General features: G+C 34.9%; 1 protein-coding gene and 1 long non-coding RNA gene across 3 annotated transcripts; one reads left to right on the top strand and one right to left on the bottom strand.

Annotated features, from left to right (window-relative positions):
* Positions 1-6,691: 6,691 nt before the first annotated feature.
* LOC147509515 (putative ribosome biogenesis protein C8F11.04) lies at positions 6,692-8,289 on the bottom strand. Its single transcript, XM_086601777.1, has one exon. The coding sequence runs from the start codon at positions 8,214-8,216 to the stop codon at positions 6,936-6,938; it is 1,281 nt and encodes a 426-aa protein (XP_086457903.1). The 5' UTR covers positions 8,217-8,289; the 3' UTR covers positions 6,692-6,935.
* Positions 8,290-9,671: 1,382 nt separating this feature from the next.
* LOC147509514 (uncharacterized) lies at positions 9,672-13,422 on the top strand. 2 transcript variants are annotated; one of them, XR_015218506.1, is made up of 5 exons: positions 9,672-10,027; positions 10,881-10,978; positions 11,064-11,184; positions 11,271-12,311; positions 13,079-13,422. It is a non-coding gene; the product is annotated as an uncharacterized LOC147509514 (long non-coding RNA). The 2 variants fall into 2 exon arrangements; XR_015218507.1 differs by having other exon boundaries at positions 9,751-10,027; positions 12,192-12,311; positions 13,079-13,415.
* Positions 13,423-13,454: the final 32 nt, after the last annotated feature.

The following is a 13,454-nucleotide window of genomic DNA, read 5'->3' as shown; positions in this document are numbered from 1 at the left end:
AGAGTTCAAAATAAGAAATTGATGCGGTGGGATTGGAATTTTAATTAGACCGGTATGGTAGAAGCGGGTAATCTATTTGGTGTTTGGATTTTGGAGAGAATTGGTTTTTTTAATTTCTTTTTTGGTAGAGGAAATAGAGAATTGGGTTTTGTTCGTAACATTAGAGAGAATGGAGAAGGTGATCTGCTGACCTAATATAGATGAGGTTCAATTCTAACTTTAGCTGCAAGTAATAGCAGGCAGGGGACATCACTTTTAAACTGATTTGCCTGGCCAATCTAGGGCGATTTTATTTAGGGTAATCTAGTAAGTAGCAGTGGCAGGATCTTTTCAATATGATATCTCTCCTAAATATGAAATGACATTTAAACCACTAAGAAGATGTTAGTGTAAGTGACACTCAGGTACAGCCTTATGACAAGCCAAAAGTCTATATTGATACACTAGAATGCATTAGAATAGACAGATATACGCCTACGAAATTGTAAATGGACAGAAAATACCTCGTCAACTTTATCAAGCAATTTACTATATTCTCCATTAATGGGGTCCCAGAAGTTTCCTTTACATGTGGTACTGACCCCTGAAATCCAAAAAGAACGCTTAGACGCTTATTCGATACGTAATCAATTAAGTGTTATATTAGTCATCACAAAAGAATTTAAATGTTCTTTTCCCCCCTCGATCAAGTATGAAAAGAATTGAGTTGCCATTCACATAGAGGGAAATAGATGCATCTTCCAGAGTTAAGTAAAGCCTGTCTCATTTTAGGGTACCTATATCAACCATAGAAGCACAAATAAAAAAAATCATGTTAGTGCATCAAAAGTATCTCACCATTTTCACAATCGATCAGCCACCTTTCCCTCTCAAAAGAATACCAGTTGCATCTATTGCCCACTCTATAAACAAACGTGCACTTTAATACCAGAATGAAGTAAAGAACACTATTTTAATACAATAATACCTTTCCTTGGGGGTATGCACGTAGTACCTGTTAGAACCGGAATAAGAAAACAGTAGAGTCGAGGACAGTAGGAACAATAAACAACCAAGGCGTGTATGACACTGTCCTTAAGGAAAGATTTCGCCCCTTCCAATGGTGTAGAAAGGTAGCAGTGGCGTCTTCTCCTCACAGGATACAATGATTACAGCAGTCTGCCTTGCACTAAAACAAACTACTCTCTAGAACGGCGTATAACTCTCTCTGGCGGCTAACAATAAGAAGAGAAGCAGCAGCAGCTAGGGTTAGGATGGTGTGTGGCAATTGGCCAAGCCACTACCCACTAACTAGACACACACAGTAAGCCCAAGCCCGAACCCGACCCGGACAATGCGACGCAGTGCGGGCGCATGTGTGGCTTTGTGTAAGTCCTCCCTCCTAACACAAAAGCCTTTGTACCCTAAAGGCACATCCTTATGGTAGAGGAAGTCCTCAATACTTACTAAGTCAGTGGTGGATAACCAATGTGGGACTATCTTCAAAGCACTAAAGTGGAGAGAACTCACAAAGTTCTCCTCCTCCATTTTGCTCACACATAAGTAGATAGAAATATCACTAAGAGATTCCATCAGTACCAGTATTGTAACAGTTATCATATTTCAAGTAGTCCACTTTCCTGTTTAGGAAATTCCAGAAGAAAAAACAAACTATCAATATAATTAAAATTAAGTTTGTAGATATGCTTTAATGTTAGGGTAGAAATGCCCTAGTTCTAAGTGAAGGCATGAAGTAATGGAAAATTTCCTTCTTCGTAAGCATAGGATCAGACCCACCCAAACCAAGATCTCCACTATAACTAACAAAAAACTAGTAGAAAGAAGAAACAATACTAAGGGAAACAACAATACCCATGAGGCGAATGTTTTTGCATCTTGTTCTTCATGGCCCAGTGACCCAGGCATTGTCTTACTACAGTTAAGACATTAACCTAATCGTGTCCATCTGCTCACATTTCTAACTGACAGAGGGAAAATCACATTATAAGTTCATGGAAGAAAGGATCCAAAACTGGAAAATTTCAGTATGAGGCAGCCATGCCAGCCAGGCAGGAAACAAAATAGAAAAAAAAAAAGAATTGCCAACTGCATTACTTTATAAGAAATGCTACTTCTAGAAAGCCATTTTTGAACAGGTTATGTGGCAATAGATCATTCTGCCGAACATAATAGTAACAGAAGTGATACCAATTTTTGATAAGATAACAAGCATCACACATTGTTAGAGCACCTCAGAATTACATAAGATGAGACAAATGCTCCTGCTGCTTCCTTGTCCAATGCAGTGCACCATGAAGTATATAAATGTTTAAACACCCCTACTTCAGGCCAGTATAAATGTTTGTAGGAAAGGGTGACTTAAACCAAGATGACGTAAGGAAAGTTTCACTGACTATAATTAGCCCCTTTATCTCCCATGAATGAGTACTGTAAGATGCACAGTGATTTTTGTTAATTGGGATAGACTCTATTTGCAAAAGCAGGTCAGTGGTTGTTCAGCTCTTCCGTTTAAGAGGTTTATCCTTGACTTCTTAGTCATACTGCTCTCTTAAAAACCTTCAGTTTTCTATTGCTCCTTTCTCATTTGCTAGATACTAGAGTTTATCCATGTTTCTCAGGCATGATATTCTTCTCAATCTCCTCTGCCGTATGCTATTTTTCCCTATGACTTAGTTGCATTCACTATTGCATTCTTAGATTAAGAAGTAGTAAACTACATATCAAGAATAGGACTTTTTATTTGCCAGATGACATGGATGAAGGTGTTGGACAAAACTATGGGAAATCATAATCACAGTCCTCAGCATTCAAGAATTCAACAGTTGAACCAAAGGGGAAAATGAGAGGAAAGAAAATTCCAGGACAGAATAACAGTGCATCAAATATAAATCATATGTATAGAAGGTAAATCAAAGAAAAAGAGGTGTAGGCTACATTAGTCTTCACTAGTTTGCGCGACACCTCGTCCAAGACAGAAAGGCCTGAGGATGAGCTTAATATATTGGTATCTCATTATTACGAGGGGAAAGAGATTAAAGGATTGCAAATTCCTTATAGTTCCTAGCAAATTTCAGCAATGGTTGAGAAATCAAAAGGGATATTAAAGTGATAAAAGAGCAGTTCTACAATTGACTAGTGGTGTCTCACATGATAAGGAGAAAGGGTTGTTAGTAAAACTTATGTGTAATGTGGATTATATTACCTTATTTATGGTTTGTTAGTTTAGTGTTTCAAAGTGGAAACATGTTTGCTCTTCAGAAATCATCTTTGGTTAACATTTGGAAATTCCATATTACTAAACCAAGACCTGTACAGATGATAAAAAATTCAAAGACTCGACAACTTGCAGAATCCCCATTCTACATACAGATAGCAACAACAACTATAATTCAATCATCTTCCATTAACACATATTTGACTGATGAATACAGACAATTGAATCAAACAAGAGAGGCTTTTTCACTTACTCTTATCTATTGGAGCCTGATAGGACATCAAACAATCCACAACAACTGTTCCATGTAGTTCTCTGCACCAACGGTTGAGTGAAAGGCACATTTTCCAGCTCCTGATCCATTATCACGGTTAAAGAATATAATGATTTGCTTAACAAACAAAGCAGGACAGAAAAAAGCACATATATAAAACAACTAAACAAATCTTTTCACCTGATTTTGAGGGACCTCAATAGAATCAGACTCTTTAGGTTCATCACTAGTTTCAACAATAGCGTCTCGCGACGACACCAATTTGTCCTCATTTTTCTCAGGAAGCAATCCAGTTACACTTGAATCCCCAGTTTTTACAGCAGGATTGTCTTCCAGAACTTGAATCATCTCTTCAGAAATCAAAACAACCTTATCAATAGGATGAGAAGAAACCACTTCAGTGGTTGAAGAGCCAGCCTCTTCGACCTCAACAGGACGAACAGCTTCAACAAATGAATCCTTATCTTCTTCTTTCAATAACACTGGCTTCTCACTACCAAAGACTCATTCTTTTCAACCATTTGAGGCTCTTCAAGAGAAGTACTACCTGTAACCTTCTCAGCATTATCACCTACATCAACATACTCAATGCTAACAGCTCTACTCACAGAATCACCCTCAGATTCATTTTCTCTCACAACCCTTTCCTCCTCCATTCCTGATGGTTCTGTTTCCGGTTTCTTCAATGACTTTTCATCTCCATCATTCCCAGATCCCTCCATTAAACTTGATTCTAAGACAAGCCCAACAGTACTGGTAGAACAACTTTCTTCTTGTATTTTTCCATTTTGTTTACATCTTTACGATCATCAGATGTAAAGGTGACACACCCACGTTCATTTCTCCTGTTTATAAAAGAGAAAACATAGATATATGCAAAACAGAGAAAATGTTATGGAAAGCAACGTCATGGGCACACATACATGAATAAGTTGACAGAAGTGACAGACATAAAAGTGATAAAACTAACAAGTATATCATGCAAACATGTTTTGTTGAATAACAGGTAAGTGGCCTGGGGAGAGAGTAAGTACGTACCTTGAAAGTTAGTTGTGGAGAATGTACGTTGATGCCTTTGTTGTTGTTGGTAAATTTGTTGTAAGACTTGTTTTTTTTTTTTTTTTTTCTGGCAGCCTTTCTTTTCTTTTTTTTATTAGAAGAACCTGAAGTCATGATGATGATTGTTTATTCCGCTTATTTCTTGTTGTGTGGGGTACTTTAAGAGACGATATGTCTCCATTGTGGGGACTGCAATCCAAATGACGCTTCAGCTGCACTGTATTTCACTTACTATATCTAGGCAAATTAGCTTGAAACTCCATGGCCTTTTCAGGCTCCTTGCTAAGTATTTTGTCAAGTAATCTGGGCTCCATTAAGTGAAGATTGACAATGTGGAACATATCGAATACCACTTTACTGTAATTCTTTGGAGTTCTACTACGTACTAACAACAGCACACATAACAGTCTGTAAATCACATTCCCCTTTCTTCCAATTAGGAGGAACTAGCTCCTTTGCATCATAATAGATGGGAATTGAGTTAAACACACAAGCAAAAGCACAACCAAACATCCAACAGAAAAACAACATGAATATATTAGAGTCTAACATCTTCCAGTCACTCAACAACCATTATTTCGTATCTGATACCTCCAAGACTTCCAATCTTCCTAAAAATAACTACCAAGTGGCATAACCTTCACTTCCACTATTGATTGCTGTGCAAAGATCTTGTTTAAATTCCTGCAATTCTACTTACACAGGCACAGAACAAGTGGGGTCATCTTCCACTGGATCTTCAGATAAGGAGTATAAGCATGTAAATATCATCTTTCATATAACCCAAATACTTTACTGGGCAATTACATTTTCCTGAATTAGGTTCATCAAAATTCAGAGATTTTTGGCGAACTAGGAATTGGTTTGGGGTAAAGCAAATTAAATCATCGATTCAGTCTATGACGTTAACCAAAAGAAAAAGATGGCCTATTCAAAGAACAGATGAATCTTATAGAGGTTTACCAGACTCTCAACTCTCAAGTGCACATATTTTCAAATTCTCGTTTCCATCTTCTTCATCTTTTGATGGGTAAAAGATATTAAATCGATATAAACATGAGATTAACATCAATACCAAAAGAAACAGCCAACGGATATTAACAAAGGACCACCTGATCCGATGTACATCGACGTACCCCACCTAAAGAGTATAATTACAGCCTTAACAGGTAACTAAGACAAGAAACGATATTGAACAGAAACGAAAAAGATAGCAAATCCTAAGTAACACCTTGAAATGGAGATTTTTTCCATCTTGAATTACGGTTAAGCTGATTATCCCATGCTTGTAGAGATCCAAACCTAAATTCTTTCTTTAAGTTTCCACCGTGAACAATGTGTGCCCCAGTTTGTTAGTTATAGACTTATAGCTAACAATTTTTCCATTACTTAGAGATACCTATTTCATAAGTTTCTTTCTCTTACTCAAAATGCTACTCAAAGCCAGATCTTAAAAATTTGTAGCTTAAGACCATTTTCTGTGTTGTGAGCTTTAATCCTCCCATGTAGGACTTTATTAAGATTCGTTTGTCGATGTGCAGCTATCAGTACACTGTACACAGGTAAATTATGAAATAAATAGAACAATCGATAGGATAAATTACATTACTGTTAGTCAAGCCTTGGGTGGTTGACCCCATGTTTTACAATCAGTTCCCATCTTCAGCTAGGGAAGGAACTGTAAACGTGGAGTTAAACTAGGAGAAGGTCTACCAATCATGATAGCTTAGAAGGAACTATGATGCACCTCAAGAAGGTTCTGCATCTTACCAGGATGTAAACCAAGCAGGGCCATTAGAAGAAAGCTACAGACGGAGGTCACTCAGAGATTTACAGCATCGTCTCCTGTAAATAATACTAGGAAATATCAACATTACCAGAATTCTACTCTAAAGGATTCTCCAGTCTTCCTTGTTAAGACACTATATAACCAAAACCTACTACTGCAATTACAGATCTTCCTCGGAAGATTCTATATAACCAATATCTGGTACTGTAATAACGGATTAGCAGTATACTAGGACCTAATAAAATCTTCCTGAGGTCTCAGGTATCAAATCATTTCAAGTCCAGGCATTTGCCATTAGGTATTAGCAGAAAGAAGTGATCAATTATACTTCAGTAAAGGTCATTGGAAATGCTAATTGATACCAAAAAAACAAATTTCCTCTTGATTGAAAACATGCGTAACTGATTCAATTGTCTTCAAACTTAGCACTCACTAAAATAAAAATGTAGTACAACACTCTATTAAGTAACAACATAAATAACTTAAAACAAATCAGCAATGGAGTTAACAAAAATAACCATACTTCATGGACGGGCAATAACATTCCTCTGCGAAACACTATCTCAAGCAACTGCACCATAAATATACAGCTAGCTTGGTTAGATTCGCATGCTCTTCGTACTCTTCAATTTAATACCTCCACTATCAGTTTTTCCAACTTTAATCTTCTTTTTCCTTTTCAAGTCACTGGGAACTGATATGTTGCCAACTGCTTCATCATCAATTTCCTGTTCTCCCCCGTTACTATCTGAAGCAACCACATTTTTCTTCTTCTTCTTCTTTGCAGCTTCTCCCTTCTTCAGTTTGGGAGTTTTCTTCAGCTGTTTCTCGTCATTAACCTCCTTAAGAACCAACTCCATTTGTGCGCTCTCTGACTTCTTCCTCTTTTTATCCAAAACTTCAACAAGGGCATTAACATTGATCTCATCATCCTCATCATCACTCAGCACATCATCCAACATTTCGTCAACATTGTTATCCAAATACTGAATTTCATGAATCCTCCCCTTCTTCCCCTTCTTCAACTTCATACTCTTCCTAGACTTCTCCCCTTCCTTCTCCGACTCACCTTGACTATCAACATCCATCTTCTCCTCTCTCTTCTCAACACCCGCAATCTTCATCCCAATATCAGGCACAGTCTGATAAACCGGTAAAACCAAAGACTCTGATAACTTCAAATGAAGTGACCTAACATTCCCCACTTCTTGAACAATCTCAACAATCCCCTTAACAGCAGCAACCACATTATCAACAATCTCATTCCTCTCCTGCAACACCTTCCCAATTTTAATAACACTACAAGTCCCCGTCCGTAAATAAAACAATGCGGCCTCACACGCCCTCTTAATCTGTTCCTTCCAATTCTTATGCGACAAATCCACAGGTATGGGTATCTTCTTTTTCTTAAAAAACTCCTTCCCTAATTGCCTAGGAAGTAACGGTATTATCCGTTTATCCGCGAAAAACATATCATATGAAGTACATAACTTTCTTTTGGCTTCAAAGGGCTTATAATCAGATTTCAACTTACTGAACTTAAGTACTTTACTAACAGGTATGTTTTCAGCTTGTACCTTTTTTTTAGCAGCTTCAGAAGTAAGTGAAAACTTAGTCTTAGACCTATCATCAATTATAAGGCATAACTCCTGAGAAGAATCAAAGGGGTGGAAGGGAGAAGGTAAAGGAATCTTGTAAGGGTTAGTTCTACCTTTGGGTGGGATTTTTTTAAGTGTTAGGATTAAGTAAATGAAGTCATCATGTTCTAGTAATTGAGCTTTTTTATTCTTGGTTTGGGATTTGTTATATTTGAGTAGTGCGTCTACTGCTTTGCCTATTGTTGTGGGATTCAGATTTGATGATGGGTCTTCAAGTGCCATGTTCAAAATTTGGTGGAGAATCAAGTAGAAAATATTGGGGTTTTAGAGAGGTTTAAAGTTTAGGGTTTAGGGTTAGAAATGAGGAAGGAGCCTAAAACGGGCCCAAGTCCAAAGGCCCAATTCGGGACTACGGTTACGGACGAGGTAGGTGTTAAAAATATTAATAATTCTACACTCATACATAGAATTTGACACAGTGACATCAATGTTGCAATATGAAAAACCACCACTGTAATATCAATGTTATATCGAGATGTACCACCCAATATTAATGTTACACCATGAAAACCACTACAACGTCAATGTTGCACAGAGAAAGAGTAATACTCATAGTTCGGAATTTTGAAATTCCGACAAATTCAAAAACCAAAATTCATTAAATTTCGACCTCTATTATATTTGGAATTTCAGATATTTCGACTATATATTCGGAATTCCAAAGTTTCGTTCGGAATCACAAACTATGGTAATACTACACTAACATAGTGACACAGGAAAAATAACACAGTCAAGATACAGTGGCGTGATTTGTTGCAACATCAATGTTGGTAGTGGTGAAAATAATAGCCAAAAATCTCTTTTCTCTCACTCAAAATATTTATTCTATTTCCATTAACATTTTTTTTATTATTATTTTGCCATTCTCATATTTTCTTCATAGCAAACCATCAATTCCATTGATTTTTCATTATGCAATATTGATGTTGCAGTGGTTTTCATCATAGTTAGTAATACGTCGAATTATTCGCAAATTATAAGGTTTGGTGAATAAAACGAATAATTCGGCGAATTTTTGAATGATATGGTTTAATTTGCGAATTGGTTGGGCCGGGCTTATAATTGCCGAATTATAATGTCTGGATCTTTGAAATTCAAAAAAACGGGTCGGGCTTTAGTTGAAACAAAAAATAAATGTGTTAGTAATAGTAAGTGGAACAAAAAATTTGACATATGTATTATTTTTTCATGAATAAAATTGTAAAAATAAAAATAAAAATGTTATATACTTATATATCAAAGTTTTAAATGTAAAATATATAGCCGAATTTTAAAGGAATGCATTCGTATTATACCCGTTTAAAACACATATATCGTATTTTTACCGTTAGCGTTTTATTGGACCGAATATTTAAAAATATTATTGTTGAAAATTTTAAATTTTAGGCAAATAATTGTCGTATCGAACTTTTGCCGTCCACGAATTTACTAGCTATGGTTTTTATAGTACAACATTGATATTGAAGTGATATTTATTGGTGCAACATTAACGTTACAGTGGTTTGCTATGAAAAAAAAAATGAGAATGACAAAATAAGAATGAAAAAATGATAATGGAAATAGAATAAGTGTTTTGAGTGAGAGAAAAAAGATTTTTAGCTTTTATTTTCACTAATGCAATATTGATGTTGCAACATGCCAGGTAAAATTGTCATTTTTCTTGTGTAAAGTGTAGTATTACTCCTACAGAACAATGCATAAATTTGACACGGACAGTTTGCAGTTTTCACTGAAACAAATTGCCAGTGAGAGAGTGAGCATGGATCTCATATTAGAATCTCAAAAAATCATATGTTTTTGTCTCTCTCTAGATTCGTGCCTTTGAAAAATTGAAAAGCAAAAACTTTTCATTCCCAAACAAAGACAAAAGACACAAAGCCCTTCTTAAACCCACAGACAAGCAGACATAACACACTCTCTTCTCTCTATTACATAGGGTTTTGTTTCTCATTTTGTCTTCCCCTTCTCTTTGCTGACCGTGTTTTGCTCTCCTTTGGTGTTCACATGGAAGAACAACTTCCACTTGAAAAATGGTATATTTTTTTCTTGTTACTTTCTTTGTTTTTCAGTCTTGGGGTGTGTTTATTTTGGGCTAGTTTTAGGGGTGTTTGGATCCTATTTATTTATTGCCAAAAAATGTTTATTAGTGAAAAAACATTTTTTGAAAAAATAAATGTGTTTGGTTTCTATTTTAAAAAAAAATAGTTTTTCATCCAAAAAAACACTTTTTGATCCCAAAAAGTTGTTTTATGATGATTAGGTAAAACTTGTTTTTCAAGTTAAAAAACTATTTTTCTTTGAAGGAAACACTTTGGGTGGTAAAGGCAAATGAACTCCCCAATGTTTTAGACTTTAGTGATTTATGCCACGATATGCCAAAATATATCGAGAAACATAGTGCGAAATCTGTTTTCATAAAATAGCTTTTAAGAAAAATCACAACCAAACATGTTTATTGAAAAACTGTTTTTAGAATAAATACTTTTTCATAAAAATGTTTTTTAAGAAAAAATGATTTTTTGAAAAAATGAGAACCAAACACCCACTTAAGTTTATGTTTGTTAGTTGTTGGAATCTATGCTTTGGGGTACTATTAAAATGTAATAACATTATTGATCTGTTTTTCATTTAGAGAAAAGAATGGGATAACAAGCTGCCTTTCAGTTAGTTTATACTAGCCAAGTTACATGATCTTAACTTTTGTACTATGAACTCTTAATATGTAAGTAGAAGAAATATCTTTCGGCTGCTTTATTCGTTAATGTTTAGGACATTTGTTTACTTATTATTGAGCTAGTAATGGAGATTGTTCCCGGTAGCATAACATAGGGAACTCATAAGTGTAAAATATTCGATTTGTAGCTTAGTGACGATTGTATCTCACAGGAACTTCACTGGTATATTCTTTCAAATCAAGGTATCAAAACTCTGGGTTTTATTTGGCTCAAAAATACGACATCTTACTTCTTCAGATATCTATGCCGGTAAGTGTGTTGTCTTTTGAAAATTGACTAGGTTTTTATTTTTAAAGTTGAAATTGATATGAATATGTTTTATGAAATTTTCAAGTTAATCATCGAAGAGACAGTCTATTTTCAAGAGTGTTGAAATAGACAACATGGTGGAGTGACGTCTGAAAATATTGTATATCCTGAGACATTTAGAAGACCAATTATTCAAAATCCCACTGGTAAGTTTCCTTTTTCTTATATTTAAAGTTTTTTGCCTTAACTTTTTGCTTAATATTTACTAACACTAATTGTTTTCATTTTGAAGATGAAAATCCTAATGGAGAAAACAAAGACTTTGATGATCTTGCTAAGATTCTAATGACGAAACAAACTAGTGGAACATCATTTGATAATGATGAAATTGAATTTCACTCTTTCATATGCATCTTAGGGATCCTATTTCAACACTCTTTCATATGCATCTTAGGTTTCACTTATCTTAGGGAAACCTTTACAGGAGTTGAGTGTGATTGCATCTGGATAGGCCTCTAATCCTATTTCAAGGGCGAAAGCAGTTAAACTATTATTTAGATAACCAAGATGGCATGCAATAATTAATTTTCTCCATTATATAACGATTTCAAAATGCTGATGTTAGTAATTTCACTAATTGTTTTTTGGCATGTAAGTGAGCGGAGAAATCTTTGTCTTATAAAGTGTTATGTTCTTAGGCTTTTTGTAAGTAGTCATGTGACTAGCATCTGACTTTTAATACAATAGCTTGTTGAGATTTAAAGCTTACCAGAGTATGGATGACTAGGCTTAGGGTTGTTGATTCACCTTAATAGGAAAAATGTTGCATAATATCTGTTTGATTTTTCTTTTAATATATCTAATAAGTGCTATCTAGTATCCTTGAACTACTAGACTGTATCAATACATATTTTAATTTTGTATTGTTTGTATTGTTTAATCAAGGACTGTATGAGAGGACTCTTCATACTAAAACGAGAGATTATGTTGATGTAGACACATACATTTGTGATTTGAGAAGATCTATTCCAGAAATAAAAGTTGTCCTAGATAGAGTAAAAGATAATAAAACAACCCTCTTTCACTTAAAGACAATGTTAAATGTTTAAGAATTTTTTTCTACTATGGGCGTGACCGACATGTGAGTAGTTTTTATTTTATTATTTACTATTTGTTAAGATTAACAATTTTCTCCCTTTTCCTTTATAAACAGAGTAATTTGGGTAATGTTGAGTTAGAAGAGGCCCTCTACAAGTTTGAACCTACTTATTGGGAGGAACTATACATAAAGTTGGATGCCATGAACATGTTGGAAGATTGTTTCCCTGTACAAGTATGACTTTTATATTTTGGATGATTGCCTGTCACTTTTGCAGACTACATGTAGATTAATCATTGTATATAGTAATAAAATTGTCTTCATGATGTTTTTCACCTCATTTGTTTGTGGATTTTCAAACTTTCTACGTGGCTTTTTGGTGATTCAGTTTAGTGTGAAATTTTTTGTATGAATCTTCTGTTTTGGTGTATCCTTAACACTCATAAATTCAATAAAAGGGGGCTGAGTTGTAGTTATAGTGTCTATGTTTTACATCTTTGATTTTTGATATCATAGAGCTCTAGCCTCAAAACACGAAACTCGTAAACATCACTTACGGTCTCAAAATTTTGTTAGTGAGATAATGAAAGCTTTCATAGATAGATGATGCCTATGAATCCTTTAGGCTGAGTCCAATGGCTCCCTATCCCTTTAAAAGTAGTGTTAAAGTCAATAAAGTAGAGCTAAAGTCAACAAAATAGAGCTAAAGTCAACATATTTTACTCTCTATCATTATTTTTCTATATATATATACAAAAGATTTTACTCTCTATCTAGATTTTTATATATATATATCTCTATTTTACTTTGTATATATAAAAGAGTAAAATAGGAAATTAATATATAAAGAGGAAATTAATGATAGAGAGTAAAAATCTGTTGACTTTAGCTCTACTTTTAAAGGGATAGAGAGTCATTGGACTCAGCCTTAGAGAATGAATGATTACATTTGAAAATTTTGTTTTTACTATTTGACTTTTGCTTTGGAATTATGTGTGCAGTATGTTCAGATTAAAGAAAACAATCAGCAGGGTTGAAGCTCCATATTCAGAAACACAAGAGCGCCAATGCCTCGATATTGCTGTTGTACTCTGGCCATACTTTTGGGATAACTCATTGGACGGGCATCACTAGTGAATGGGATACTTTTGCAAAAGGGTGTGTCTTCTCCCTGGTACTGGAGAGTCAATTTCCTTTTGGAATGATATTTGGGTGGGAGAAACCTAAGGTTATACAAAAAGTTCCTTCAAATGAGATTCTTTGAACTGAAAGTTTGTTCCCATTCTTTGTTCTTTGAGTGTTTTATGTAATGTATTAAAACTGATTTTCCCATCTTGAACATGAGTATTTCTACTAGACTAACCAAGTGAAACCCAA

The sequence above is a fragment of the Coptis chinensis genome, chromosome 3, assembly GCF_015680905.1.
Source record: "Coptis chinensis isolate HL-2020 chromosome 3, ASM1568090v1, whole genome shotgun sequence".
NCBI classification, from domain to species: domain Eukaryota; kingdom Viridiplantae; phylum Streptophyta; class Magnoliopsida; order Ranunculales; family Ranunculaceae; genus Coptis; species Coptis chinensis.
This window is presented reverse-complemented; position numbering and strand designations above follow the sequence as displayed.

Excerpts from the sequence above, each read along its gene's own strand:
- LOC147509515 (XM_086601777.1), bottom strand. The coding sequence starts at position 8,216 with ATGGCACTTGAAGACCCATCATCAAATCTGAATCCCACAACAATAGGC.